At 48.1% G+C, this 26,404-nt stretch overlaps 1 protein-coding gene across 1 annotated transcript; it reads right to left on the reverse strand.

Annotated features, from left to right (window-relative positions):
• Nucleotides 1–1,626: 1,626 nt before the first annotated feature.
• LOC149341818 (acireductone dioxygenase-like) lies at nucleotides 1,627–25,750 on the reverse strand. The gene is made up of 4 exons (XM_089544033.1): nucleotides 25,464–25,750; nucleotides 5,318–5,431; nucleotides 4,822–5,004; nucleotides 1,627–2,592 (listed from the first exon to the last, which is right to left on the reverse strand). The coding sequence occupies exons 1-4, from the start codon at nucleotides 25,575–25,577 to the stop codon at nucleotides 2,521–2,523; spliced, it is 483 nt and encodes a 160-aa protein (XP_089400159.1). The 5' UTR covers nucleotides 25,578–25,750; the 3' UTR covers nucleotides 1,627–2,520.
• Between the last annotated feature and the right edge of the window lie 654 nt (nucleotides 25,751–26,404).

Below are 26,404 nucleotides of genomic sequence, written 5' to 3' on the forward strand. Positions count from 1 at the left end.
ATGTGAACGAGCCAGGAGCCAAGCAACCAAAGTTGTGTTATCTGTAATAGCTTTTTCTGAACAAAGTATGACATTTCAGAGAAGATGCATATTTGAATCTCCGAGTATACATTTGAAAAGCTTCATGGGCCTTAACCATTACAGCACATGAAAACGTGTCTATGGTGCTGAAGCTTGCAGCATGTCACATGGTGTGTCACCTAGCAAATAGCCCTTGTTAGGTTCCTTTGGTTGTTCAACTCTGTTGGCCGTTTTATCAGTCTTAACTTTTAATGCAGTTTACTATGGCAAAGCTGTACACTGATGCTATTCACGTTGAATTCTTGCTGTTTAGAAGTAAAAGGCCTGGTGATGCTGTCGGCCATTGGCACTTTAAAAATTGGAGAGCACTGCAGTCTGCTGCATTGGAGAAATGCAAAAGCATTTGTGTTCGAACATTTTTTGCAAGTCATCGTTGTGCAACATCAGTACACATCCCCAGCACACTATACCTTCGTACACACTACGTGTTCACTTCGTGCCCCTCTAACATGCTTGAACCAACGGCCCTTCGAGGTGCCTGCGTTGCGGGCCCACCTGGCACACAGAGGTCCTGGGTTTGAACCGCAGAGCTGGCAAATTTCTTTTTTCAAATGGTCACTTTTGTGTGGACACACTCTGCTGACATGTCCTGTACACGCTACTCATGAGACAAGAAATGCTTTCGCATTAATGTACTTTTTGCAGAAGCAGTTTGGAATGATGGTTGCATGGTCCGATGACAGACGCCGCAGTGCATGAAATGTTGCTCTTTTCTTCAGTATTGCTAGCCCAAACTGCTGGCGGGCACCTGCGACTGGCTCATGAGTTCAAAAACTATAAGCATAGCATGAAGGAAACTGAGTTTCAAAGTGAGTGACTGTTGTAAAAATTGGAATGTTTTCAGAGTTTGTTTGAAATGAATTAACTCAGCTTTCTTTTCTTTTCTTTTATAACTGCCTAGAAACAAAGACCCATCATGTATGCCAATACACAACACATTCCCTGTACCATTACTGCTGTTCCATTATGATGTGAGTAAAGGAGCAGTACTAGGAGTCTTCCAACTGTTGCTTTAAGTAATGATGCATAGAATACAGGCACTGTTTTGCTTTCTTGAAAGAAGAGTAATGGATTGCTCACAGGTGAATGGTCCCGTATATATAATATGATAAAAGTTACTATGACACTTTCTCCATACATATCCACTGAACCCGATATTCCTCGGCCCCAACTGTGGCTGTAGCTTTAAGGTGTTCAGAGACTGTAGCATATTGCGTATCATCGTGTTCCAGTGACACATTGCAGTTATAATTGGCAACTTTAAATGGGAGCAGGAGGTTGCGAAGTGGATGTACAGGTAGGTCCAACTTGAAGGGAGTACTTTATTCTCATTTAACCAATGATTACTCTGCTTCTTTTTTTTTCTGAATAGTTTTCCTCTGGTTGTATAATGCCTGTGAGGCATTTTCGATTTCAGTGTACAAGCAGCGAAAATTGTGTGCAAACTGGTTGCTCCGTTTCATATTGGAGCCACCTGCACATCCTGCATTTGCAAAGCTGAATGAAAGGAAACAGTTTATTAGTATTCAGTCAATACTCCTGAAGTATGAATGACAAAGGGTATTTTTTTTTATTCAGTAGTTTATATGCCCTTTCAAGTTTGATTTGAGAGCAGTGTTCAGTCTCGTAGTGCATGCGTCTATAAATACAAATCTGTACTTTATACAAGATGTCCCAGTTAATGTGAGCCAGGGCTGGTACAGGTTGGTGGTCCCCAATAGCGAGCAAGGGTACTGACCTTATCTGTGCTAAATTCAGCAATTAAAATTGATTGTTTCCATGGAAAGCTTGTTACGAAGTTTTAGAGTGGCATAGTTTTTCCTTCAGGAGCTTTATTGCAAAACTGCTCACTACGCTTTCAACAAAGCATGCAACATTAACAATGGCCTCACAACGCTCTCAAAATTGCAACATTATGCCCTCCTAGGGCAAAAGGATGGATTCCAGGAGAAGGCAAACGTTAACTGGAGACAGGAGAGAGTCTGGTGGGCAGATAACATTAGAGGTTTAAAACTTGATTGCTTAAAGTCTAGCAAATTTTAATAATGTTGATACAGGCAACTGCCAGCAATATTGAGTTTCATTCCCACAACGTGCATCAGTTTTATCATTTTTGTTTCTTTTCTATTTTTGATAATCCCCTGGCTCATACTAGCCGGAGCATCCTGCAGACTAGAGGAACCGTGTGCCCCATGTTGCACTGAAATGCAACTGAGAAAAACCTGATCACAGCGTCCTGATAGATTCTGCACCTGTTGGCATGCCCATCAACCACATGTACACCGCCGGCGATATGAAAGAAAAGAATGCACGTATGCAATAGACTACACATTCGCCAACGGGCTGCCCTCCTCTGACGGAAGACATAAGGTTCTACGTAGAGTCTACTCCCGTCATGCGAGTACACACAGATCAGCATGGGACAGAAGTGGTGCGTCGTTAGCGGTCACCCCTGAAGTCTGCCGTCCAGGCATCCACGTCTTCGAAGAGACGGTGAACAACGATTTCCTCCTGTGGGTCATTGGCGTCACATGGAAGAGGGCAGAGCATGCAGAATGCGAGTGAATTGGCGGAGCCTGTTTTTACCTTGTTTTTGTGCCCTGTGGGCTGTAACAGAAATTATTTACAGAAATGCAGTGAGCATTAACCGTGTATGCCATCTGGTAACTTTAACGAGAAACACCTGCTATTTAGGTTCAATTAACGAAAACTTCCAGAGCGTTCGCTTGAAATGTAAGATTAGAATTTTTAAGTAGAATCTGTGCATTCAAGCTGGGCATGGAATACCGAATGTATATGTATACTTCATGAATAAGATTAAATTTAGCAGATTCCCTGCAGTGGTACAATCGAACTTACAAAAGAAAGCGTCGTTACTACTTTCTTAAAGCTTTTGCGTTTCTTAGCGGCTACGGCTGCGCAGGATCGTTGGGCGAACTTGGCAGAGCGCCAAGACGCTATGTGCCCAGCTGCACCTATGTACCGTCATCGCACTACAGTGAAATAAATAAAGTCATCAAAACTGCGCATGTTTGCGAAATGTAAGGGACTGAGGATCAAACCACTACCAAAGAATATGCACCCTTCCCACCACGAAGGAAGGCGGAAAGCTAGGGCACTCGCTCTGCACAAAAAATACGATACGGACGCAGGAGCTGTCTATAGCGTGTTGCGCAAATAAAAGCACGCGGTAGAATGCTTCTCCCAGCTAAACGGGCGCATTGTTCGAGCTGAAATTTCGCACAGAAGTGGCATTTTGTCGACATAATTGTTTCATCCTATATTTGTTAGGGTTACTTGCCTCAATAGATAAAAAAAAGTGGCATATTCGCATCGTCTGCGGCGACAGCGAAGGAAATCACGCAGTTCTGTCAGCGATCGCACCGGTGGCGCCATCTCGTTTGTTGGCCGTGAAGATTCAGTAAAGCAGGGGGATTCGGGAGATTTGAAGACGCTCCTTCAACTGTTTTTTTAATGGTCACAGAAAACTTACCTTGCTTAAAACTTAGTTTGACCAAGCTAAGTTTTCTGTGACCATTAGAAACCAGTTGAAAGAGCGTCTTCAAAAATTCCGAATCCCCCTACTTTGCTGAATCTTCACGACCAACAAACGAGATGGCGCCACCGGTGCGATCGTTGACAGAGCGGCTTAATTTTCTTCGTCGTTGCCGCAGACGATCTGAATATTCTGTTCGAATCAGGTAAGTACCCCAAGCAAACGTGGTATAAAACAATTCTGCCGACCAAATGCCATTTCTGTGCGAAATTTTAGCTCGAACAATGCGCCCGTTTAGCTGAGAAAAGCATTTTACGGTGTGTGTTTATTTCCGCAACACACGATATGTAGACGCATCACGCGTAGCGTTCGCACTGGCGGTGGTGGACGCGCGCGGACGGGTGCGGGCCTCGGGGTCGGTAATTACAAAATCTTAGGAAACAGCGGAAGAGGCGGCTGTGGCGCTATTTAAATTTTTTTTTTATGCAAACGTAATTAATTAGCAGAATCTAAGTAGCTATAACTTTTTAATTATTGCCTTCAGGCAGAAAGTTTCAATGCAGGAATATTAGATCCCACCGAAAAATAACTGGTTGTCAAGTTTGCAACGAAGTACCACTGATACAGCTTCGCCTTAAAAGAAAGCCCGCGAAATACAAAAAGAACCACATGATAGGGAAGCAGTTTCAGCGCTCCCAGACGACCGATCAAGCAACGACATTCGCTTATCTTCGCAACGCTGACCCGAACGGGGTTCGGCGTTTTGCGATGGTTGTGAGATCTACGCCAGCAACTCTCGCATCGGCGCTAGGGCCACCGCTCCTTCAGCGCGTGACGGTGCAAGTTCGGCGGCAGGACCACATGCCTATCACTCGGGGCGAGGTTTCGCGTGAAAAAGCTCTTGATGCGAGCCGCGCTTCACTTCCTTGAGCAAAACTGTGATCTGAGCTAGTTGGTAAAAGCAGCGCCCACTTGCTTTCCATGGCGCATAATTAGTTCCTGGCGCATATCTCGCCACCACCTCAAAACGCCGAACCCTGTTCGGGAATAGGCGCGAACGTGTTGTGCCTGCTTAAAGCCCCATACTACTGTCTATAATATCCACGGTCAATTTACCGATAGTTTTGCACCACTTCACCCCATCTTCCTCTACTGCCGGGTGGTTCAAAGATTCAACTTTAGGTGAAGCGTGGGGAGAGGAGAATGCGTTTCTTCCCCCACGCCCGAGCTAATGAAGGGCGCACCTGCAGCGAGGCCGGCGAGAACCGGTGATAGGTGTGTGCGGGTAGCACGACCAGGTGTCCCGGGCCGACTTGCAGCCGCAGCCACCGGTCTGCCGGGTCGCGAACGTCCAGGTATCCAGTGCCTTGTTCGAAGTAGCGCACCTCCTCGTCCGGGTGCTTGTGCTCGCGCCCGATCATCTCCGTCTGCGCAATGACGTCTTTCTTGGCCATTCTCGACACTCGATCCGGTCCAAACACAGACTCACATGCCGTAATTCCCACAGGCTTGCGGACGGAAGCACCGCTTCGCCCTTGCATTCATGACATCGAACAGTCTTAATAGCCATTTCGTTTCACTGCCGCAAGTGACGCGGCAGAGACCTCCAAATTTTGGACCATCAGCATGTATATACACTACGAATTTTGAAACCTGTGGTCACGAGCACGATTTGTAAAAAGGAACCTTACTGACACCTGCTCTGTCGACCAGCGTGCTTGCTGCCGTAGACACACGTACCGTGCTGGCGTAGTCGTCCCTGCGCGGCGATATGTAGAGCCGGTCCTCGAAACGAATCGTCTTCTCCCGCCTGATTCGGTCCAGCATGGCGGCGCCGTCTTCGGCTGACGGTGCCTGCGAAGGAAGCACTTCGTGAAGGGGAAGCGTCATGTTCTCAAGTTTGGGATTCTGTTCATACTGCGTGCACTGCGTCTCATGCCCGTTCAGACGATTTGCTTGCTTCTTCCCGCGTGAAGGACGCCTGCGATGAGCCCGTTTGTATTTCGCGCGCTATAAGCGTGAGTAGTGGCAACATGAACTGGTGGGCGAGTTGGTCTGACATATCTAGTCAAGCAGCGCTACGGCACAAGGCCAAAGGGAAGAAAGGGACGAACAAAGCGCTGAAAGGGACGAACTCAGCGCTGTGTTCGTCCGTTTCTTCCCTTTGGCCTTGTGCCGTAGCGCTGCTTGACTAGATATGTGAGTAGTGGCGCCACCTAAAACAGTACCATAAAATGGTACAATACATTGGACTTAACGTACTTAGGCTGCCCTTGTGCAATTAAAGACTCTCATGGAGGGCTCCGGATTAATTTCGACCACCTGAGGTTATCTTACCGCACTGATACAAGACAGCAGCGCACGGGAATTGTGTTTCGCCTCCTCCTAAATGGCCGCCGCGGCCAGGATTCGAAGCCACCGCAGCGGATAATAATCATAAAAGCCCGATATTGTACATGGACCATATTGTCACGTTGTAGTGACGGCAGTCAAGTGGTCAGGAAGACAGCAACAAGACTTGCAAACGAAGCTCTTTATTTGGGCTGACTTGCGCCCGCAAAAGAACTACACAGCACGGCAGGTGGTGGTGGAAAACATTTATTTACAGATAAACTTCAGGAGGTGAGGTATGAGCTGACCCAGAGGGGGCCAGCCCTCACAAGTACTAGGTGGAGGTCCCTAGTTCGGGACCCCAGCGGCGTCGCCCGCTGCCCGGGCTCGCGCGACCAGGGCCCGTTGGGCCTGCAGGTCAGAGCAGCCGAGCAGGGTCGCCTCCCAGTCCTCCCGGGTTGGGTTGGGGTGAGGGGGGATAGCAGGGTTGGAGGGGCAGGCCCACACCATGTGGTAGATGTCCGAAGACTTCTCCGCATAGTGCGGACAGCTGCCAGAGAAAGAAGGGTCGAGGTGTTTGAGAGCTGCCGGGCACAGCAAAGTATTTGCATATAGTAAAGTATTGTATATAGGCGAAGCAGAAGCCGCTCTTCCGCCTTTGAGAGACCTTTACCCGGGCGGGGATAAAGACCATGGCCAGATTGATAAAGTAAAGAAATGTCTTTGAAGGAGTAAGCGGGAGTGAATTCTAGTTCCTGATCGTCGGGGTCGGAGGGGAATGTCCGGTGAGAGAGCGCGCGGGCGGCGGCGTCAGCTGCCTCATTTCCCTCAAGGCCCATGTGAGCAGGAGCCCAAACGATACGCCGGTGAGCGGGGTCCCCGGTGTAGACGCTGTTTTAGAGAATGCGGTAGGCTAGATACGGTACCCAGCCCTGCTCGACGTTCCGACATGCCCCTCGCGAGTCGGAAATAATTGTTTTTGAATTGGAATCAGGTGCAGCCAACGCAATGGCGACCTCCTCCGCGTGTGTTATGTCACGGGCTGGGAAAGTAAGCAAGGGCGTCCGCAGAATTTTTTGCAGGGGGGGGGCCCGTTGGTGCCCCGGGGGGGGGGGGGGGGGGGGGGGGGGGTATGTTCGTAGCAGAAAGGCGCTATTTGCGGAGTAAATTTATTTATTTATATATAAATAAAAATTAAACAAAATGCACACATGAAAGAAAAATTACAAACAGCAAATTAAAGCGCGGCTAGGAGAGGTACATTGGAGTTTATCAACGAAGAAACAACTAAAATTAATAAAAATGCAAAAAGATGCTATATCACTTCGTGGAGAAGAGTGCTCAGTCTTGCTGCATACGGGTTCTCGACTCACCCGGATTGATGACCAGCACACAGCACAATATGTTCACAAACACGCAACTACAGTCACTCAGTCAGTCTTCCTTGAACAGCAACTGTAGGCGCCTCGGATTTTTCTGGGCGAATTGCGTAATTACACGTGTGATAAATTCACTTCTGTGCTTCATTACACGCTCTCGGTGCACACTCATCATACACATTGATTGGAAAAACTGTTGAACGCGTACGTTGAAAACAAAAGATGACTATATATACAACGAAAACTTATTTACAAGATAAATGCACGCTCGCAGCTTCATACACCTCGCTCCATCTTGCTTGCGCATCCGCACAGTCGAGCAACCGCACACACACTGCTCTCCGCTCGTCGTTTTCTCGTCCGCTGTCTTGGTTGTTCTCAGCTTCGCTGACAACCGGCCACTAAAAACACCCAAGCACAAACACAGAGGCGCGCACACGTGCAAGGGCTTACTTGCCGCAGTATCCCCGAATGCGCACTTTGGGGGTGAAAGGAACGCCGCGCAACTTCCGAGGGGAAGGGACACTCGCCACTCCAGTCGGAAAATTTGTTTTTGTGTTTTTATGGGGTTCAGAGCCCCAAAACGACTCAGGCTATGAGGGATGGAGTAGTACAGAGTTCCGGGTAATGTCGACCACCTGGGTCTCTTTACCATGCACTGACACGCACAGTACATGGGCGCTGTTGTGATTTGAGGCCCAGCCAGAGGTGACAGGCGAGTCAGGCAGGCGCCATCGGGCTGCGTTGACCAAAGGCGCTGGTTTTCGCAGAAGACGCAAAGAACGCTGGTGTGGGGGCGCCTCGGGAGACTGCGTCGCCGTGAACAAAAGCAGCTAATCCCCTTTGCCGGAGATTCTGAAAGCGGCGCTTCTACCGAACTGCGCTACCCGTGGATCGGAGGAGACAGCGAGCGGCGGCGGCGCCAACTCATCGCCCGCTTGCCCCTGAGCAGCCCGACAAAGCGGGGGTGGACACGGCTGATTTTACCTTCCCTCCTTAAGAATTCATCGGTGACCGGCGTAACGATAGGCGAAAACAAGATGCCCCGTGCACTGTCTGCCTCCGTGTCGCTATCTCTCTAGAGATCAAAGAAACAGACACCCATCTCAAGGCGGCTCGAAACACATGCTCGCCGGTGCCGCTGTATGTCTGGAACAGGTCGCCCTTCAGTAGAGCTAACGATGGCGTGGTTTGAAAACGGCGGAACGACGCACGCCCGGACGCGGCATTTCGCAGATGTGACCATGCGGGGCTGCTTTTACCCTTTTGACTGAGCGCACCACCGCCCCTGGCGTGCGGCCATCACTCACGGTTCGAGTGAGTGATTTTCCAGGGGGGTGCAGCCGCCCCCCCTTGCCCCCCCCCTCCGGACGCCCATGAAAGTAAGGCCGTTCACTGTTTTGGATTCGTGGACGACTGCGGCCGTGTACCATCCCCCGTGGTGGGGGCCGGAGGCATCCACGTAGAATACGCCGGGTTTCGATCCATAGTGGCGTGCCAGAGGTTCCCCCCACGCCAGGCGGCGGCCATAATGGTCCTCACGGTTCATGTTCGCGGGAAGAGGGCGCACGTGGATGGCGCATCTCCACTAGGATGGAATACGCACGCATGTCTTCGAGAGACGTGTGCATTGGTTAGTCAAGTGGGCTTCCCGGAGGTCCCGAAATGTGTTCACCATGCCTAGTCCCAGGAGGCGCTTGTTGGAGGTGCTCACGGGGAGGCCTAGAGCCTGCTTAATAATTTTGCGGAGGATGACTTCGAGTGAATCCTCGTCTTGCTTGCGCAGGTGGAGGTATGGAGTCGAATATAGAATTCGACTGGTTACAAATGCATGTGCCAGCCGCGAGGCGTCCTTACATCGTAACCCCCCGCGCTTGTTAGAAACCCGGCGGACTAAGCGGCCCACCTGGTCCCCCACCTGACGGAGTTTGGCCAATGTTGTTACGGCAGCGGCGTAAGCAGCAAACGTGCTCGTCAAAGATTCGAACTAGGAATGGCCGCCGCTCGCTGCATCGCTCAATTTAAAGCTGGCAAGGAAACTTCGAGATAACAGGTCAAAATCAACAACAGTAATCTGGAAAAACGTAGATGCAGTTCTTCGCGGCTGTGATCAATCGAGATTAGTCCGGTCGCTTCTTGCGTCACGAACAAAAATGATAACGCCCCCTTCCTGCGGCCTTCAGCGCGAACGAACGGACACTACAATGATACGTGGCGATATTGTACACTAACTCTATGGTCGATATTGTTCGACACCATTTTTACGATATTTAAAAGCAAAAAAGAAGGGCCTGGTGCATGTAACGGAAAGGCATGTTTCAAGTACATAATCGATCAGTTAACCAACGTTTTAATTCAGCATGACTATGAGTAAGAGCTTCAGTAAGACAGTTGTGGGGCCAAACCCACCCTATATCATATCACGTGGGAATGCAAAAGAAACGAGGCTTTCCATAGAATACAGAATTCGAGTGCGGAACAGTGGGAAAGTTTGCTCTCCAGCGGCAACCCGGTTCTCCAGAGAGAACTGGTCATCCATACCCAGCGAGCAGCCAAGCTCAGCGGTGCCCTGGAATAGGGGCGCCGACCTCTGTCGACCATAATAACTTGTAAAATATAGCAAATAAAGTTTATCCTATCCTATAGAGCGGATGAAAATACCACAAATCGCGCTTAGCCGGGGTTCCCTGTCCTCACGTTAGAAGCGTGCACGCTGCGGCGGCGCTGATAGCGATTACCTGCACCTGCTTCGTCGGAGTTTCGCACGCTTTCCTGCAGCGCAAAACGAACTCCAAATCATTTCCGAAACTACTCCACCTATTCACGCAATCTTGGGGCTCGAGAATTGGTGAATCAATTTTTACTTCGTTATTATTTTAGACGTGTTCAGCGTGCTTCTGCCGAACCCACCAACCTCTTTTTTTTTTTAACTGCTTTTTTTTATGCATAAATACGGTCTTAAAGGGCAACTGAAGAGTTTTTAGAATTCGATTATTCTAGCCGAGCCGAATGCTTGAAACTTGAAGGTAAAGCATGCAATCTTTTTGCGCTAGGATTTGAAATGGTGATGTAATCGCCTACTAAAGGGGCATCGGCGTTCAGGCTTCCCTGCAGTGCACAGCGACTGGCAGAAGCCCCAGTGATGACGTCACGTACGGCGGCGCTAAGTTTCCAGCGAAGAAGCGGTTGTTTTGAGGATGAAAAAGAATGCCGTCGAAGGTGAAGCTCATGAAACATTGTTTGGCGGCATCGAAATACGCATGGCAGCATGTAGACGAAGGCAGTGGACATCTGAAATGTAGTCAGTTATGACGTTACCACGAGTTTTTCCGCACTTCTCCAACGCAGTGAGGAGAAGCCTGAAAATCGTCCTGGTTTTAATCGGTGATTGAGTCGACATTTTATATGCTAGCGAAAAACTACTTTGCACGCATTACCAAGAAGCTTCATAGATTCGAATTCTCGAATAACCTCGAATTTTCCAAAAACTATTTCACCCTCCCTTTAAGACAGCTGCGCCGGATGCCAGAAAACTAATGAATCGTGTTAACTACTAAGCTGGTTACCCATGCTCTAATAATTAAATTTATAGCTGTTATAGTTGGACACTACGCTGTAACTAGAAATTTTTGACCGGGAATTAAAGACAGCCACATCTATTTTTTTTTTTAACTTTTAAAACGCGATTCTGCTCGCTAGTGTGACACAACGAAAAGTGTGACGCGCAAAAACGAAACCGTGCGCCGCCGCTGTGCGCCTGGGCTGCAGCTCATTCCCCCACGGCCTTCCCCCAGCTCGGGTCACGTGACACATGCGCCGCTGACTGGGTGATGCCTGCCTGCGGCTGTAGGGAGCGCAAGGTTTCGACTTGGCGCACGGGCGGGCCACACATCTTATCTTGCAGGCGAAATATCACCTCTGGCCTCGCAAATTCTAAGACGCGCTCTCGCTGATCCAACTCGCACAAAAGTGATCTGGGCTCCTGGCCACCAGGGTCTACGAGGCAATGAGGCCGCTGATGCGGCCGCCCGAGCGCTCACACACCGGGCTCCTCATCCTAGCTGTCATGGCTCAGAAGCTCATAAACCGCGTCTGCGGTTCCGCGAAATCCTAATTTATTATTGCGACAGCCACCGTCTCTACCCGGCACCTGCCAAGGGGCTGAGTAAGGCGGAGGAGCGAACTCTGCGGCGCCTGCAGACAGGAACCCTTCTCTGTCCTGCAATAGCAAAACACTTCGATGCGAACACAGATGGGCGCTGCCCGCACTGTGGAGAGATCTGCGATATCTTTCACATGGTGCGGGCATGTACTCAGAATCCTCACCTTCCCCCCTCCCCCACCCCCACCCGAGAGGCATGGGAGACTGCCCTCCTCAACTGCTCCACACTGGAGTCCCAAAGGGCTCTGGTCAAGCGGGCGCGAGACGGGGCCTCGTCATGCGGTGTCCCGGACTAAGGATACCGACCATGCAGCAGGGTTATTTTTTATTTTTTTTAACCCTCAAGCTCTCTTTGATTAAAGTTTTTCACCACCACCACCACATCGTAGTGCCACTGCGATGAGCCGAGTCGCTTTTATGCGAAGCATACTAGCCGCACAACCGAGCTCTTCCTTGCTGCGCCGCGCGCGGCCGCGTAGCTGCCACTTGACCTACATCGGCACACCACGTGATATGACGTCACAACAGCTGTGAAAGCTGGGGCTCAACTCGTGCGCTCGCTTGCGGACGCGCAGACTTCGCTGGCGGTATGCTTCGCAGCTAAGCCAGGCCATTTTTTTTCGAATCTCAGACGCCTTTTGCGAACAGTCAGCTCCGAAGCTGACTGAATAACTAAAAGGTCAACAATTAAAATTAAGTCAACCATGCAGCGTACTATTACGTATTCAACATGATTTAAATGCTTTCTGAGGTCTGTGCCACTGCTGTCGGAAGCCTGCTTGTGGCAGGTGGCAACTTGTCCAGGCGTGTGTGTGTGAGCTGCCTGCTTCATGAAGCAAGTGGCTCGCCTTTTTCGAAGAAGACACGCAAACGCCTCAGCGTAGCAATGTAGAGGTACCGCGGCGATCAGCCGTTTCTGAGTAGGAGGAGGAAGATGAAAAGGAAGAGGAAAGGCGTGGAGGTTAAATGGGCCTGTTGCCCCTGCCGTTCCGAACCTCACCCTGCTGACCACGACCCGTTATGAACGTTACCAAATTCGCCAGTACCTGAGCCGTGAGCCCATCCTTGGTACAGCGGATTTCGAACATTTAAAATTCCCATGGAACATACTTTCTTGCGCATCAAGGCACTGTGGGGTTTCTATGGCGATGTTGCGCTGCAGGATTCCTCGCCTTAATCTATATTCATGCCGTTCTGGGTTCAAGCCGTCGAATCTCTGTGCGTCATGCAGGTACCTTGAAACGGTAGATCATTTCATCCTCCACTGCTTTGCCGGGCAGAGAATTCAGTTTTTGAAAAATTCCCTCGCTCAATTAGGGCTGCCGTTTTTCTCGCCCTCCTCCCCTTCGGTGCAACCTTTGATATCAAAGGGCATGCCGTTAAAGGGAATGTGAAATAGTTTTCTGAAAAATCGAGGTTATTCGAGAATTCAAATCTGTGAAGCTTCTTGGTGATGCCTGCAAAGTAGTTTTGGGCTAGCATTTAAAATGGCGACGTAATCACTGAATAAAACCGCGACGATGTTCAGGCTTCACCTCATTGCGTTGGTGGAGTGCAGGGAAAGTCGTGATGACGTCATAACTGTCCATATTTAAGATGTTCACTGCCTTCGTCTACATGCCGCCGTGCGTCTTCCGATGCCGCCAAGCAATGCTTCACCTTCGACGGCATTCGTTTTCTTCCTTGAAACAGCCGCTTCTTCGCTGGAAACTTGGCGCCGCCGTACATGACGTCATCACTGGGGCCTCTGCCAGTCGATGTGAGCTGCAGAGAGGCCTCAACGCCAATGTCCCTTTAGTCGGCGATTACGTCATCATTTCAAATCCTAGCGCAAAAAAGATTTCGTATGCTTTACCTGCAAGTTTCAAGCATTCGGCTCGTTTAAACCACCGAATTATAGAACCTCTTCAGTTGCCCCTTAAGCAGGTGTGTCAGCTTCTTCACAAGTATATTATCGAAACCGGGAGGTTTTTGTGTTGAGTTCTCGAAGGATTTACTTTTCTCACAAAATTATTTTATTTCCGATTATTGCTTTAAAACTTAGTTATTCAACCCGCATCGCTTTGTTTCCTCCATTTTCATTCTGAATTCCTCAAGATCTTTCAAAATTTGTTATTTTTTTTCACAGACTCCTCTATTTATATTTGAGAGCCGCTTGCCATAAACCTGGATGAGTTTTTCTCTGTTTGGATCTGCACCAAACCCTGGCCAATACACCACCGCGGGTATGTGCCAAGGTTTTTGAGGCAACAACAACAACAACAACCGGTATGTTCGGTATGATCGCTGTGGCCTCTTCGCTTGTGCCAGAAAAATAATGTTTAGTTCACTGTAAAGACCATTTTGTCTACTTTTCGACTATTGCATCATTAATAAAATATAGCATTGGCACGCGTGGAGTGAGCAAAAAATACGAGTGGCATAAAACGTCATTTTTTCGACTTGCCTGCCTTTGGCCAGCTTTTTTTTTTGTGAGAACTATGCAGAAAAAAAAAACGTTTCTTCAGCTTCTAGATAAAATGTTGATCCAGGGACAGAATGTCCGCTTGTTAGCTCCAGTGGATAGTTGTTTATAACTGGGGCTCTGAAAAACTTCAAAAATGAAAAAAAGAATAGGGCATATTCAGGACTGCTAGCCAAATTGATAAAACTCAAACAAGTTAGCTGGATTGTAGATATTGCACGTTTTGTTAAATTCAGAAAATTTGGTTGAGCTACGCCATGTACATTTTTTACTTTTCATTGTTCAAAGTCTTCAAAGTTGAAACAGTGTTTTTTGGGGACAATTTTTACAAGAAAGTAAACCTCGTATATAAAAGAAAATTATGCGCACAAAGTACGTAGAAAATGTTCTAAAGTCTGAATGTACGGAATTTCGCTATGGCGTACAGAATCGTCGTACGGCGTTAATGGAATCAGTGTTTTTTTTTTTTTTTTGCCGTTACCTTCGCAAACTGCATCCAGCGCGAAAGACCACTCTATATATTTCTGTTTTGTTAAAGAAACCTAAGTCTCAGCTGCTAATACTGTAAGTGAAGTTAGTTATAGTAAACGACCAATTTTAACTCAGTAATCACTCTTTTCACGCCATATTCGCATTTGGCCTAACTACGCAAATCGGCTACCATTTTTAATACATATCACTGGCGGGCTTCGCCGAAACACTCTGTGTATATTGTATTATTTCCAGATATTTTGCATGCTTCCGGGCTGATGTGACAGCGATAACTGAAACGGCGTAAAAAAAGGAAGACCTCGGTAGCCATCCTGAATAATTTTATTTCTCCCATTTGATTCCGTGCAGCCTTTGTCGACTTGTTACTGATATGCAAACAGAACACTAATAACTGGATATGTTTCAGCAGACTGGAAGATTGGTAAAATAATTTCTGTATTTAAGAAAAGCGACATATCGTCTCCAAATAATTGTGGCCCCATTTCCACCACTTGAATCTGCTTCAAACTCCGGGAACATGTTATCTACTCGAGAGTTGATAATTTTTATCATGTTAATTTCTTTCATTCTAACCAACATAGTCTTTGCAAAGGGCGTTCATGTCATGGTACTCAGCTTGCACCTTTCCTTCGTGACTTGCATTTCATTGACCAGAACATTGCTGTTGACGTCCTATTTTCGGACTATGAAAAAGGATTTAATAAGGGCCCCCATGAGCCCTTATTAAATAAAACTTTCAAATCTTAACCTTCGTCCACCAGAAGATTCGAGGATTACTAACCGCCAACAATTTGTTTACGCGAACACATTCACCCCCGATGTCTCCCGTCCTCTCTGGTGTGCCCCAAGAAACTGTACTTGATCCTTTCTTCTTCCTAATCTATATTAACTTCGTACCTTGATCTCTTCGCTGGGGATTGTGTCATATAAATGCTTCCAGCCTGCAAGAGGATCTTAACAAATTACTAGCAAAGTACACTGCACCACCACCGTAGATATGTGGTTCTTACTTTTTTATTAACAATAATCTCATCACCCTTAATGATTCCTGTAAACACTTAAGTGTCCGTATTTCTAATGATTTAGCTTGGACATGTCATGTAAAGAGGACCACCATTAGGCTAACCGGTTATTGAGTTGTCTGCGTCGCTAAGTGGCGCTTGCATTATACCTTCTGTTAAATTACTTGCCCACAAGATACTAATTCGCCCTAAACTAAGTATGCTAGCGCTATTTTTGATCCTCATCGTACCAATCTAATCACAACGCTCGAATCCATTCAGGATCGCGCCACTAGGTTTAATCTGTCTGATTGCTCTTACAGCAACAGTATTGCAGCATTGAAAGCACATCTTAGCCTATACCGCTCGCTTCCCTTCGTGAAATAGCGCGACTCGGTGTTTTTCGTAGGTTTTATCATTCTATAGTCGCCGGGTGACAATGTTATCAGACCACCTTACCGCTACTCCCGCTGCAACATTGTGTACGTACCGTCTTTGTCAAAAGTAACCAGGCTGCACGGTTCGCTTCTAGTTTGTATAGTGGAGCCCTTGTGGCTTTCATAAAGATCAAAACGTGTTGGAAGGCAAGAAGACCCCCAGTCCTTACCTTTAATAACCATTTCAGTTTCAGAGAAGCTGTAAGGGCTCCACTTCTAGAAGCAAACCATGCAGCCTGGTTACTTTTGACAAAAACTGTACCTTCCACGCGCACGCACAAACACGTTCAATAATTCATGTCTTCGTCTGCAGTGCCAGTGATTGGAATCGTCTGCCAGAATATACTGCAACCATAAGCGACCTGTCACGCTTGAAGTTTGCAATCGAAGCAAGCCTTCCCACATACCAACATCTTAGCCATGTTATGACCACCCCTCATATGCAATGTCCTGGCTAGGGACTGTTTAGAAGTGTAATAAATAAATAAATAAATAAATAAATAAATAAATAAATAAATAAATAAATAAATAAATAAATAAATAAATAAATAAATAAATAAATAAATAAATTTGCGCGCACAGTATATTATACACTTCGTTTTCGGGTTTTATTTATTTTATTTTTTTCGGTATTCGGGGTTAAAAGTTTCGTGATATTTTTCCAGCTCTAAATCGGGGGAAATCAGGTTATTCAGAAAAACTTTCCGCGGTTCGGGTTTTTTCGGGTCGTTTTTTCCAGCAAAAGGCAGTTTACTAAAACAGTTCATTTTCTGCTAGACATGACATGCCCCATTTTTTTTTTGCTCTACATTTCATAAACAACACGGAAATCGCTGGTTCTATAAAAAAATTGTTTACCGATTAGCTTTTTTCCCCTAATCTGTTAAAAATATTTCGTCGCGTACGTAACCAGTCTCCTATGGAGCACAGCGACGATTTTAAGCGCCCAATGTCCTTGGGTCTGGGAGTCGCTAGCGTGGGTATAGCTCTTCTCGCAGTGTCTCCGATGAGACGTCTTGTCGGTAGCCGTGTTTCGGCCTCTCGCTTCTGAATCGCCCTTTTAAAACTTACCCTCAAATTCATCCGCCTCGTGTAACGAGCTTAAAAGCCGTTTAATACTCCATAAGCATTAGATATCCACAAATTTTTTTTGCCCTGTTCTGTTTTATATATGAACTGGAAAACCAACATCATCTCATTATCAGGGCGAAATCAGGCTTAACCGAATTTTAAAAAAAATATCATAGAGGTGCAAGAATCGTGTAAAATCTGGTTTCACCTGCAAACGAAGGGCACTAACGGTATATACAGCCAGAAAGAGGCAGCCTTACCGCATCGCATATCGCCTGTGCGTGACACGTGTCACGGTTACGATGCTGCAGTTTTCAAGGGGCTGTCGGAAGTCGGGAGTATTTCAACTGTACGTTATCGGTATACTTTATCTATCGGAGCGTGTCGATCAGTCGAGTCCTATCTTGTTTTTATATCAGCCTGACCGTCTCTCCATATGTGGAAGCACGACAAAGCTTTCAGCGTAGCTCAAAGGTCGCGCTGGCAATTTTCCTAAGCCCTTCATTCTCGATGATGGTTTTTTGATCACTGCGCAGCGCCACTTCTGCATTACCATTTGCTTGTCCTCTGGCTGGTTCACTGCTGGCGGGGCCTCATGGGCAGCCATTTTTTTTTTAAGGGGGGGGGGGGGGGGGGCTTATTTTCCAGTTCTTTCCTGTTCTACGAGCGCAGCCCAGCGCCCATTATGACGGCCTGTTGGCGATAGCGTAACTTGTGCTCATGCACCCCTGGCGCATGCTTAACTGGCATTCTACATTTTTCGTTGCTCCAAAAGCTAGTGAAGTCCTGACTTGCCGTTTATGTCAAGATAAACAGCGTACACAATGTTTTAGCTCTAGCCTCGAGGACTTGACACAACCGATTCCATTGTTCAATCTCCCGAACTTTTGAAACCTTGACCGCACTCTGCTCTAGATTTCTTGGCAACCGCCTGAAGCCCACGACATGGTTTCTCATGTAAACGCTCATGCGACGCCCTACCGGAAAAAAAAAAAGAAAAATGCGTGAGTGATCACATGGGTGCAAGACGCACTTGTTTGGAAAACAGGAGCTATTTATTAGTTTATTTGTGTGTTTTTCACGCAACAAAAGAAAAACACATTTATAATGTCTCATACGCAGAGAAGGAGGGGGGGGGGGGGGGGGGCTTTTAGCTGCTTTACGGCTTTGTGTTATGACAGCCATGTGGAATGGGCCCTCATTTTTTCGAAGTGTTTTCTGCACACGGGACTGTTCATACCCGCGTCTCGAGAGTAGGTGAGAACCCTGATTGGGAAATTAAGCGAAGGAATATGTTTTTATTCATTTTTATGCCCACTGCAGCTGCGAAAATATAAGAAGAACCTGTATGGGGGCGTGACATTAGCCTTCGCTGGGGTCCTCCTCCGGCTCCCTTTTCCATGCCCGCACGTGGCGAGGCTTAAGCACTTAACTTGGTCCCTGGAGGCCGCCATCTTGGCCTGGCGGCCTTCCGGCGCGTTCCTTCACCCAGGCATGGCCGAACACTTCCTCTCCCGCGCTAGGAAAGTGCATGATGCGTCCAATTTATTTTATCTCCAGCCACTACATGTTTATGCTTGTTCCGAGAAGTGTGTGGAAGAGCGAATATTGGTTTAACAAGGCGACTTCTTCCTAAACAGTTTTTCCCTCGGGCACATTTGGATTAATTATCACTCGCTATAGCAGTTGCAAGAGTGGCTTTAGCCCTTTAGCTGTTCGCAGGACGATCTTCTATAGTTCTGCCCAAGAAAGCTTCACGAGGTAATGCTGGTCTCAACTAAGGCAGTTTTATACTCCTCCGTCGGTTCCTTTCCTTTTTTAATAGCTGTCCGACAAAAAATTTCAAAGGCATCGGACAGAAATGTTGCATGTACTACAGCTGCACTCTTTGACGTTCAGGATACAGAAGTACCTTTCTGCAAGTCGCCATGGTTTTATTTCAGAGATGGCCAAACACTTCGGCATGCCTGAGCACCAAAATTGAGAGGAGGAGGGTTCCCTTTGCACCGCAGAGGTTTACACCTTCACAGGCGCCATACGTGCCTCACTACGAGGATGAAAACCAAACCGTTTGACCCAAACTGTAAGTTCAAGCGAAATGCTGTCGCTGAGCAAATATACGCCAGCGAACCTCTGGTGACATACACCGGGACCATAGCGGATTGATTGATAACAACTTTTATTTCCACCGATGTAGGAGGCCCCCTACTCCCCGTCCCTGGCACGCAGGCCTAGGGGACGGGGGACGGGACCTCCGCGACTAAAGACTGGCGAAGATACATTGTCTCTTCGCGGCTTCAGCCGCCAGGCGGACAGCTCGTTTCTGGTCGGCGGGGACCTCGCTTCGCAGAAGGGCCTCCCAGGCTTCTCTACTCTTAATATTGTCCTCAGCACCCGGGGATCCAGGGCATTACCAAATTATACGATTGAGGGTTCCCCTCGCTCCGCAGGTCTTACATTTGTCACCTTTTTTATCGTCTAACGTGGTTTGAAATAACCAGACAGGGTTAACGAAATTTCCGGCCTGTAATCGTCGCCAGGCGATGGCCTCTGTATTGGTTAAGTTTGGATCTGGTGGTGGCATTAGACGCCTGCCTAACCTGTAGTGCACGGCGATTTCCGCGTACGTTTGCAAACGTTCGTCCATCCCCTGGGGGTCGGGTGGCTCTACAGTTACCCGGAAGTAGAGATCTCGGGCTAACATGTGGGCCGCCTCGTTACCGGGGGCGGATGTGTGTGCTGGGACCCAAATTAAGGTGATCTTGCGATCAATTTTGGCTGCGGACAGAATTCGAGCCGTTTCTGGCGAGACCCTGCCCTTTCCGATGCTGCAGATTGCTGTTTTGCTGTCACTAAGAATCAAACTAGCCTTGGTTTCGGCGCAAGCAAACGCTATTGCGACCTCCTCGGCCGTATCTATGTTTCTACTCCTAATGGAGGCGGCGGCGACTGGTGCACCTCAGCCGTCGACTACTGAGGCGACCGCCGCCCCCGACCTGCCACTCGCTGCGTCCACGTAGGCAACCTCATTTGCCCTGAAATTCCCGGCCCTTTTAACCAGCGCCTCCGCCCGCTTCTCCCGTCTTTCCCTGTGATGTTCTGGGTGCATGTTGCGGGGGAGGGTGGGAACGATGATATTCTCGCGACATTGTGGCGGTAGGGCGACCTTGTCGCATATGCCCCTATCTACTTTTCGGCCGACGCACTCTAAGATGGTCCGGCCCGTATTCGTTGTACTCAGTCTTTCGAGCTGGGCGATTCGCACCGCCTCGGCGAGTTCAATCCAAGTATTATGCACCCCCATTTCCAACAGGCGGTCTGTAGAGGTGGAGATAGGTACGCCCAGCGCCCTCTTGACGCAACACCGAATAATTGCGTCGATCTTCTCTCTCTCGTTTACCCTAATATCGAGGAATGGCGTGGCATAGCATATTCGGCTAATAATATACGCCTGCGTCAGTTTCAAGAGGCTAATTTCTTTGAGGCCCCTGCCCTTCAGCGCGACCCTCCTGAAGATCCCTGTTACTTGCGCAGCGTAGTTGCTGAGCTTCTTGATCGTTCCTTCATTGTAACCGTCCTCTTGGATAAAAAGTCCGAGGATCCTGATGTGATTAACTTTCGATACAGCTTTGCCCTCTACCTTAATTTCAAAATTCCAGTCGCGCTTGCACCGGAGCGCTTTCGGATTGTAAACAAAAAGTTCCGATTTCTGCGGCGAACACACAAGGCTCCTTTCGGCCGCGTAGGACACTAAAGTGTCTGCCGCTGCCTGCAGCCGCTCTTCTATGCTACCGTCACTACCACTGTTCAACCATATGTTGATGTCATCTGCGTACAAGCTAAATTTTATGCCGTCTATATTCCTGAGTGCGGCGGGAAGGCCCCTCATTGCCACGTTAAAAAGGAAGGGGGAGAGCACCGATCCCTGTGGCGTTCCCTTACTTCCCAGGTAAACCTTGTGGAATTGTAAGTCCTGAAATTTTAGTTTTATCGTCCTGTGCGACAGGAAATCCTTGATGTAATTATACGTCCTTTCGCCGACACCTAACTCCTGAAGCCCCGGGGTATTCACGTGACGTCAGAGGCACCATTTTGTTGTCCAGCGCGTAACTTCAGCAGTGCAGGCCGGAACAATAGGCACGCCCTTAACACAAGCTGGCGGCTGCAGTCGCTCAGCAGACAACAATGTGGTCGTTGCGACAACGGTGCATACTCCCTATAGGTGGTGTTCACGTGCTTCTTGCTATCTCTTGTTGCCGCAAGCGCACTGACTGTGACGCGTAAATGCTTCATACTGCTACTGCATGCGTGCCGAGATGCATTTCAAAGCGAGCTCCCCACTACACTAGAAACATGTATTACCCTATCAGGTGACGAACAAGGAGTAAGCTGTCCTCTAGGGCACTCTCTTTTAGGGGCATGGTTTAAAGAAAGGTAGTAAAAAGGCAGTGAGTGCAGAAGTTACTAACTCTGACTTCGTTTTACTAAAAATTTACTGCCTTCTTCAAGGTATTGTTAGTAAAAGTAGCCCTTGCTACCTTTTTGCTAATTATAGTCGCTAGTTAGTACCTAGTTAGTAACTGTTCCTTAAACTCTAAAATAAAGTCAAAGAACTGACACAGACTGTTGTGTGAACAAATTGGTTTTGTAGTTAAACATTTCTACGTGCGGGTATGTAGACTAAGCTGTTTCTACAATCTCAACTTCATAGTTAACGCTGGCATCTTAGCTCAACGAGTAAGAGCCACTAGCCCGTAATTGATAGTCAGATTTACGGAGCATATAAGACTGAGAAAGATTTACCTGCGCACGCGCTGTACGCGTGTCACGCGTGCGTGACCCTTTAATATATTTTGGACCTTCGTGTCCTTTGTGACTAACTTTTTGTTTGCGACTGTAGTGCTTTTCAATTGCTTCTTGAGGTAGTAACTTTCACTTATTCTACTTTTCCTACCTCCAGTTACTAAGAAGGTAGTGATCTGTGTGACACGTAACTGGTTAGTAGTTAGTGAATTCTCCTACCTTTTTCTTAAGAGTGCAATATATGCTTTCCATTAGTAACTGCAGCTAGTGACTAGGTAGCAACCATTACTAACATTCCCGCTACTAACTTGTGGGGACTTCGCCTCGCTTCGTCCCCTTTAGGGTTTGCTTTTTTACGATGCACCCTCCCTAGTTAGTCATTTTAAAGGGCAACTGCCCACCTCCTGGTCGAAAATATTTTCTTCCTCTATGGTAGCGAGGCATCGTTCCCGAAAGGCGCGGTCGCAAATATTTTTTGAAAAGACTCATTAATAGCGTAATTACAGCCATCGCAAATCAAGCTACCTCGCCATACTCCTCTCCTTCCATTCCATCCTCGAGATTTTTCTCTCTCGCGCCTCGTTGAGTAGGCTCCACAAGGGAAAATCGCCCTTCCTCCTCCGATGTTAGCCGGAGGCGTGTGTCTGGTGGAGTGCGTCACATGTTACGTCATGTCCCCGCCTTGAATAGAATCCTTTTGTTGTTTTCGCTACCTGGTCTATTTGGTGTTGGTGTAGGCGGGGGGGGGGGGGGGGGGAGCGGCGGGTTTCCCAACGCCCTCTCTATTTTGCTCTTTAGGTTTCCTTGCGGTGTTTCCTCGCGTTTTTTTTTTTTGTCCTTCGTCACCCCATTTCTTTTTGTTGGTTTGAAGCTTTTTTTTTTTTTCACCTTCTCCACTCACTTCCCTGCCCTTCCTGGTTGAGTGTGCAACAAATCTGCTTGACCCCTGTCTTTTACCGGCCTGTGTTCGTCCCCCGCTTCTTCATCGTCATTATGCATTGCTTGGTGCGCGTGCCTTTGCTGCCTTGCTCCGCTGTGCGCATACGTGTTTTTCAGCACTCCGTGCCTTCCGTGTTGTCTGAGGCTGCTTGTGCTTGGCGACGTTTTTTTTTTTTTTTTCGGGGCAAGCCTTTGCCGCGTTGCGCTTAACCTCAGCGTTTGTCCAGTTTCTTTGTCCGTGTACAACTAAGCAGCGCAGCATATATGAGAAGATGTTCTAACTATAGCCCAGTCCCAAGCACTTCTTTGAGAAGTCAACACGTGCGTGGTTTCTCCCTGCGCTTATTTTGCTGCTTCTATATTGCCTTCTATATTGCTACTATAGCTATATTTTGCTGCTTCTAGCACCCTGTGCAGTCTTTCCCTTCGTCGGGCTCTCTGTTTCCGCTCCTCGATCTACGAAATAAATGTCCAATGGAAGGCCAGCGCCGGCCATGTTTGTCATTGTGTCCTGTCTTTCCCGCTCTGTTGTCCGAAGTTGTCAACGGACTCTTGTTTGTCATTGGGATTCGAAAGTTCGCCATCGTGCTCGGACTGAAATGGACCCTGCCATGCGTGTACGGCCGGAAAGACTGGCCCCTACAAATGGACCCGTACGGTGACACACACGTAGTCGTCCGGAGTGAAGTGTCTTCCGCAAACCACCACATCCTTTACCGTTGTGTCTGGAAGCCCGATGCGTTGGAGCCAGACACTACTCGACTCATAATCTCCTGGCAATCTGTGCCGGATCGTGGTTTGACTCCAGTCGCTGCGTGCGCATCCAACAATGAAACAGCATCGTGGCATTTTCTCCGCACACTGAACGATTGAGAGATGCGATCAGCTCGACCACTTCATCATGTCATCTAGTGCATCCTTTCATACATGTCTTTTTTCGTCAGCGTCTTCCCTAGTTAGTGAGCACCCCTTTCATGCCTGCATTTTTTTTCCCGTGACAGACTTGTTTCGTTTTACTATATTTTTCCTTTTTTGACTAGGCTTCAAGGCTGTCACCGGACGCCCCCTCCTCATTTTTTTTCCTCCATAGGCGTGCGCGCAACGAGCAGGCGACGCGACGAACCGGCTACGCCCACCCTTCACCGTCAGTTAGAACGACGCACCAATGGAGTGCCTTTTGTGAAAGTTTTCAGTATGACCTCAACCCGAAGGCTGCAGAGCATGAGGACGTCTGCTTCTGGAAGGAAGGAACGAACGGGCTTTGATTTCAATTTTTACAGCTTTTCGGGGCGCGCATGACTCCAGTATTTTGCAGAGGTTATTTTCGATGCCTCATCTATGCAGTGGGCTCGTTTTTCAAAAATGTCCTGACAACGGAGCGCGCCAACGTCGCAGCGACACGAGCGCCACGGACGGCGTGATTGCTAGTCGCGCGCGCGGAAGACGTCCCTCTCATGGGCTGCGGAACTCGACGCGAGCTGACTTTCGACGCGTCGCTCCGCTCTCCGCCAGCGAGGTGAGGCCTCGTGGGGAAACGTTCTCCCGCATCTCATCCCGTCCGGCCTCGAACATTCTCCCCTGCCCTAGCGTGGGCGAACATTCGCTCGTAACCGTACTGGTAAGTCGGAAGACCTTGATTACTTTGCCTATTTTGTTGCTTGCTGGCGTTATTGTTGTAACGATAAATGCTTGTTTGTGTCAGCCATGCAGAGCATCGTTTCTTTGTTTCTCTCAGAACAAGGCCCGCCGTAGCGTTCGCTCGGTAGCGCACGCGATCATGGGGTGGGGTCCCGGCGGTTTAGAACGTTGTCAGGTGCGGTTAAGCGGGGAGAACGCATTTATCTCCCCTATTACAACTCCACAAATTGCGGGTAGCAGCCGTTACTAATTCAGCGGGTTAGTAATTGTCACTAACCTTCCCTTTACTAACTGCAGTTACTAACATGGCAGTAACATATGTGACAACCAGTTACTACACCAAAATTAGTATTCACTACTACGCTTTTTTCGAAGTGTGAAGTGCGCGGTAGATTTCAGTTGATAAATATACGGAAATGCTTTGCTGTTGGCAATGAAGGCATGTTCCCATCTTAAAGCATAGTATCGTGGCGTACTTATCAAGGGAAAGAGACTTTTAGACGCAGCACCGGAAGTTTTGAAGTCAACAGTCAGATGAGGTTGAAACCTCGATTAAAGTTAAGATCTTGCTTCGCGTGCTTTGAAGAGAGAATCTCTATCTTTTGGCAGCCGTAGTAATCATTGCGTATAGTTAGGGATAGAAATCTACCGCAGGGCTTGGGCAACACACACTGCCCTATATTAGAGAGTGCACTGAGGAACCGTTCTTTTTACTCTCTTACAGGGTACTTCGTGTTTAGAGTGTGTATACCGCTGTGTAAAGAGAGGTATCGGCAAGATCTTTAAGAAGGGATGCTTTAGCGTTTAACTACAACTTTTACTCTACTCCGATGCCGCTTATGACTACTGTGATTTTTTTTTTTCGGAATGATATCTCCCCCGTCTTCCACTGCGTCGCACCTGCGTAAGTGCCGTCTGTAACACACCACCCCTTCTCTCCCCCTACGCTTTCTATACCGCAAAAAAAAAAAAAAAAGGATCGAAATCGTGGGTAATCTGGGTATGTCGTTTCAAGAGAGTACAACAGCAAAGCCCTTGTAGCCTGCAGTGCCGACGATCGTTACCAGGAGGGTGGTTAAGGCGACAAACGATCTAACTATAGCACGCGCTTACCAGCCAGAAAGCATGAATGAGAAAGATCGAGCGCGAACCGTACTTGGTATGCGTACCTCGTAAAATAGTGCACCGCCTCCAATAATCTGCTGGATCCCTTGGGCGTCCATCACCTTGCCCGGTTCATTGACGTACCAGGCCATCAGCTTGTTCTCCGGCTTGGGCACCATTGCTCTACGCTTGGTTCGTATCTCGGGTCAGCGGAAGATTCGCCGTTGCGCTGCCGCCGATCTCTCGATGTCCACTGATCCACCGGGCTCGGGCTGCGCGGTGAAGTAAACACGGTCCCACCAGTTATCGGGTGCGCGATAGCGCGGCTTGTGCCGGTACCGGCACTGAGCGCATCGCTTTGTTGTTGTGAGCCGTGCCAGCTTTCGCCTCTTCTTTATTTCTTTATTGAGCGACCATTTTGAACCTAGGTGCCAGCAAGAAAACATATCAATGAGAGCAGGCTTACTGTGACGACAGCCAACTGCGCACTTACTTGTTTGCATCGGGGAAATATGCGACCGACGACTTTCTTTGCATGCCCGAAGGAAGGATTGTTATTGGTGACATGGCGATAGTTTTTAGTGCGCCGTTTAGTATTAGCGACGTTTGGCCCGATCAGCAGACACAGACGTCGCGGTTAGTTCACCGTGCGCAATAGTGCCGACAAGGGCGGATTATACGCAAATCTCGAAAGGAAAACAATAGCGAAGGGAAATAGTCATGGAAGCAGCGCTCGCCCCTTTTTGTTCCTTCTTTGGCCGTGTTGTTTTAGCGCTTTCGAAAAATGTGTCAAAGGGAGTGGTGCCATATATGTACTCGTGCCCATCTTTCTAACTTTATTCAAAGAGCAAAGTGTTGAGTATGGTTGTTGAATGAAAAAATTATCTTTGAGGGAGAGGAGGTGGGTGCCTCCCCTGGCCCCCTTTTTCCTCTGTAAAACGCAGAGGATATTATGATTTGATGTCTAATGTGGTCTAACCGATATTTGTGAGGAGTGATTGCCCGC

The sequence above is a fragment of the Amblyomma mixtum genome, chromosome 5 (assembly GCF_055824585.1).
Source record: "Amblyomma mixtum isolate Tamu chromosome 5, ASM5582458v1, whole genome shotgun sequence".
In the NCBI taxonomy this organism is placed as follows: domain Eukaryota; kingdom Metazoa; phylum Arthropoda; class Arachnida; order Ixodida; family Ixodidae; genus Amblyomma; species Amblyomma mixtum.

What these genes read in the sequence shown, in the direction of transcription:
- LOC149341818 (XM_089544033.1), bottom strand. Translation starts at nt 25,577, where the DNA reads ATGGTGCCCAAGCCGGAGAACAAGCTGATGGCCTGGTACGTCAATGAA. An exon ending in GCGGTGCACTATTTTACGAG is followed by an intron (nt 5,432 to 25,463) that starts GTACGCATACCA and finishes CTTCCTTCGCAG; the next exon opens with GCACCGTCAGCCGAAGACGG. An exon ending in GGGACGACTACGCCAGCACG is followed by an intron (nt 5,005 to 5,317) that starts GTACGTGTGTCT and finishes GTCATTGCGCAG; the next exon opens with ACGGAGATGATCGGGCGCGA.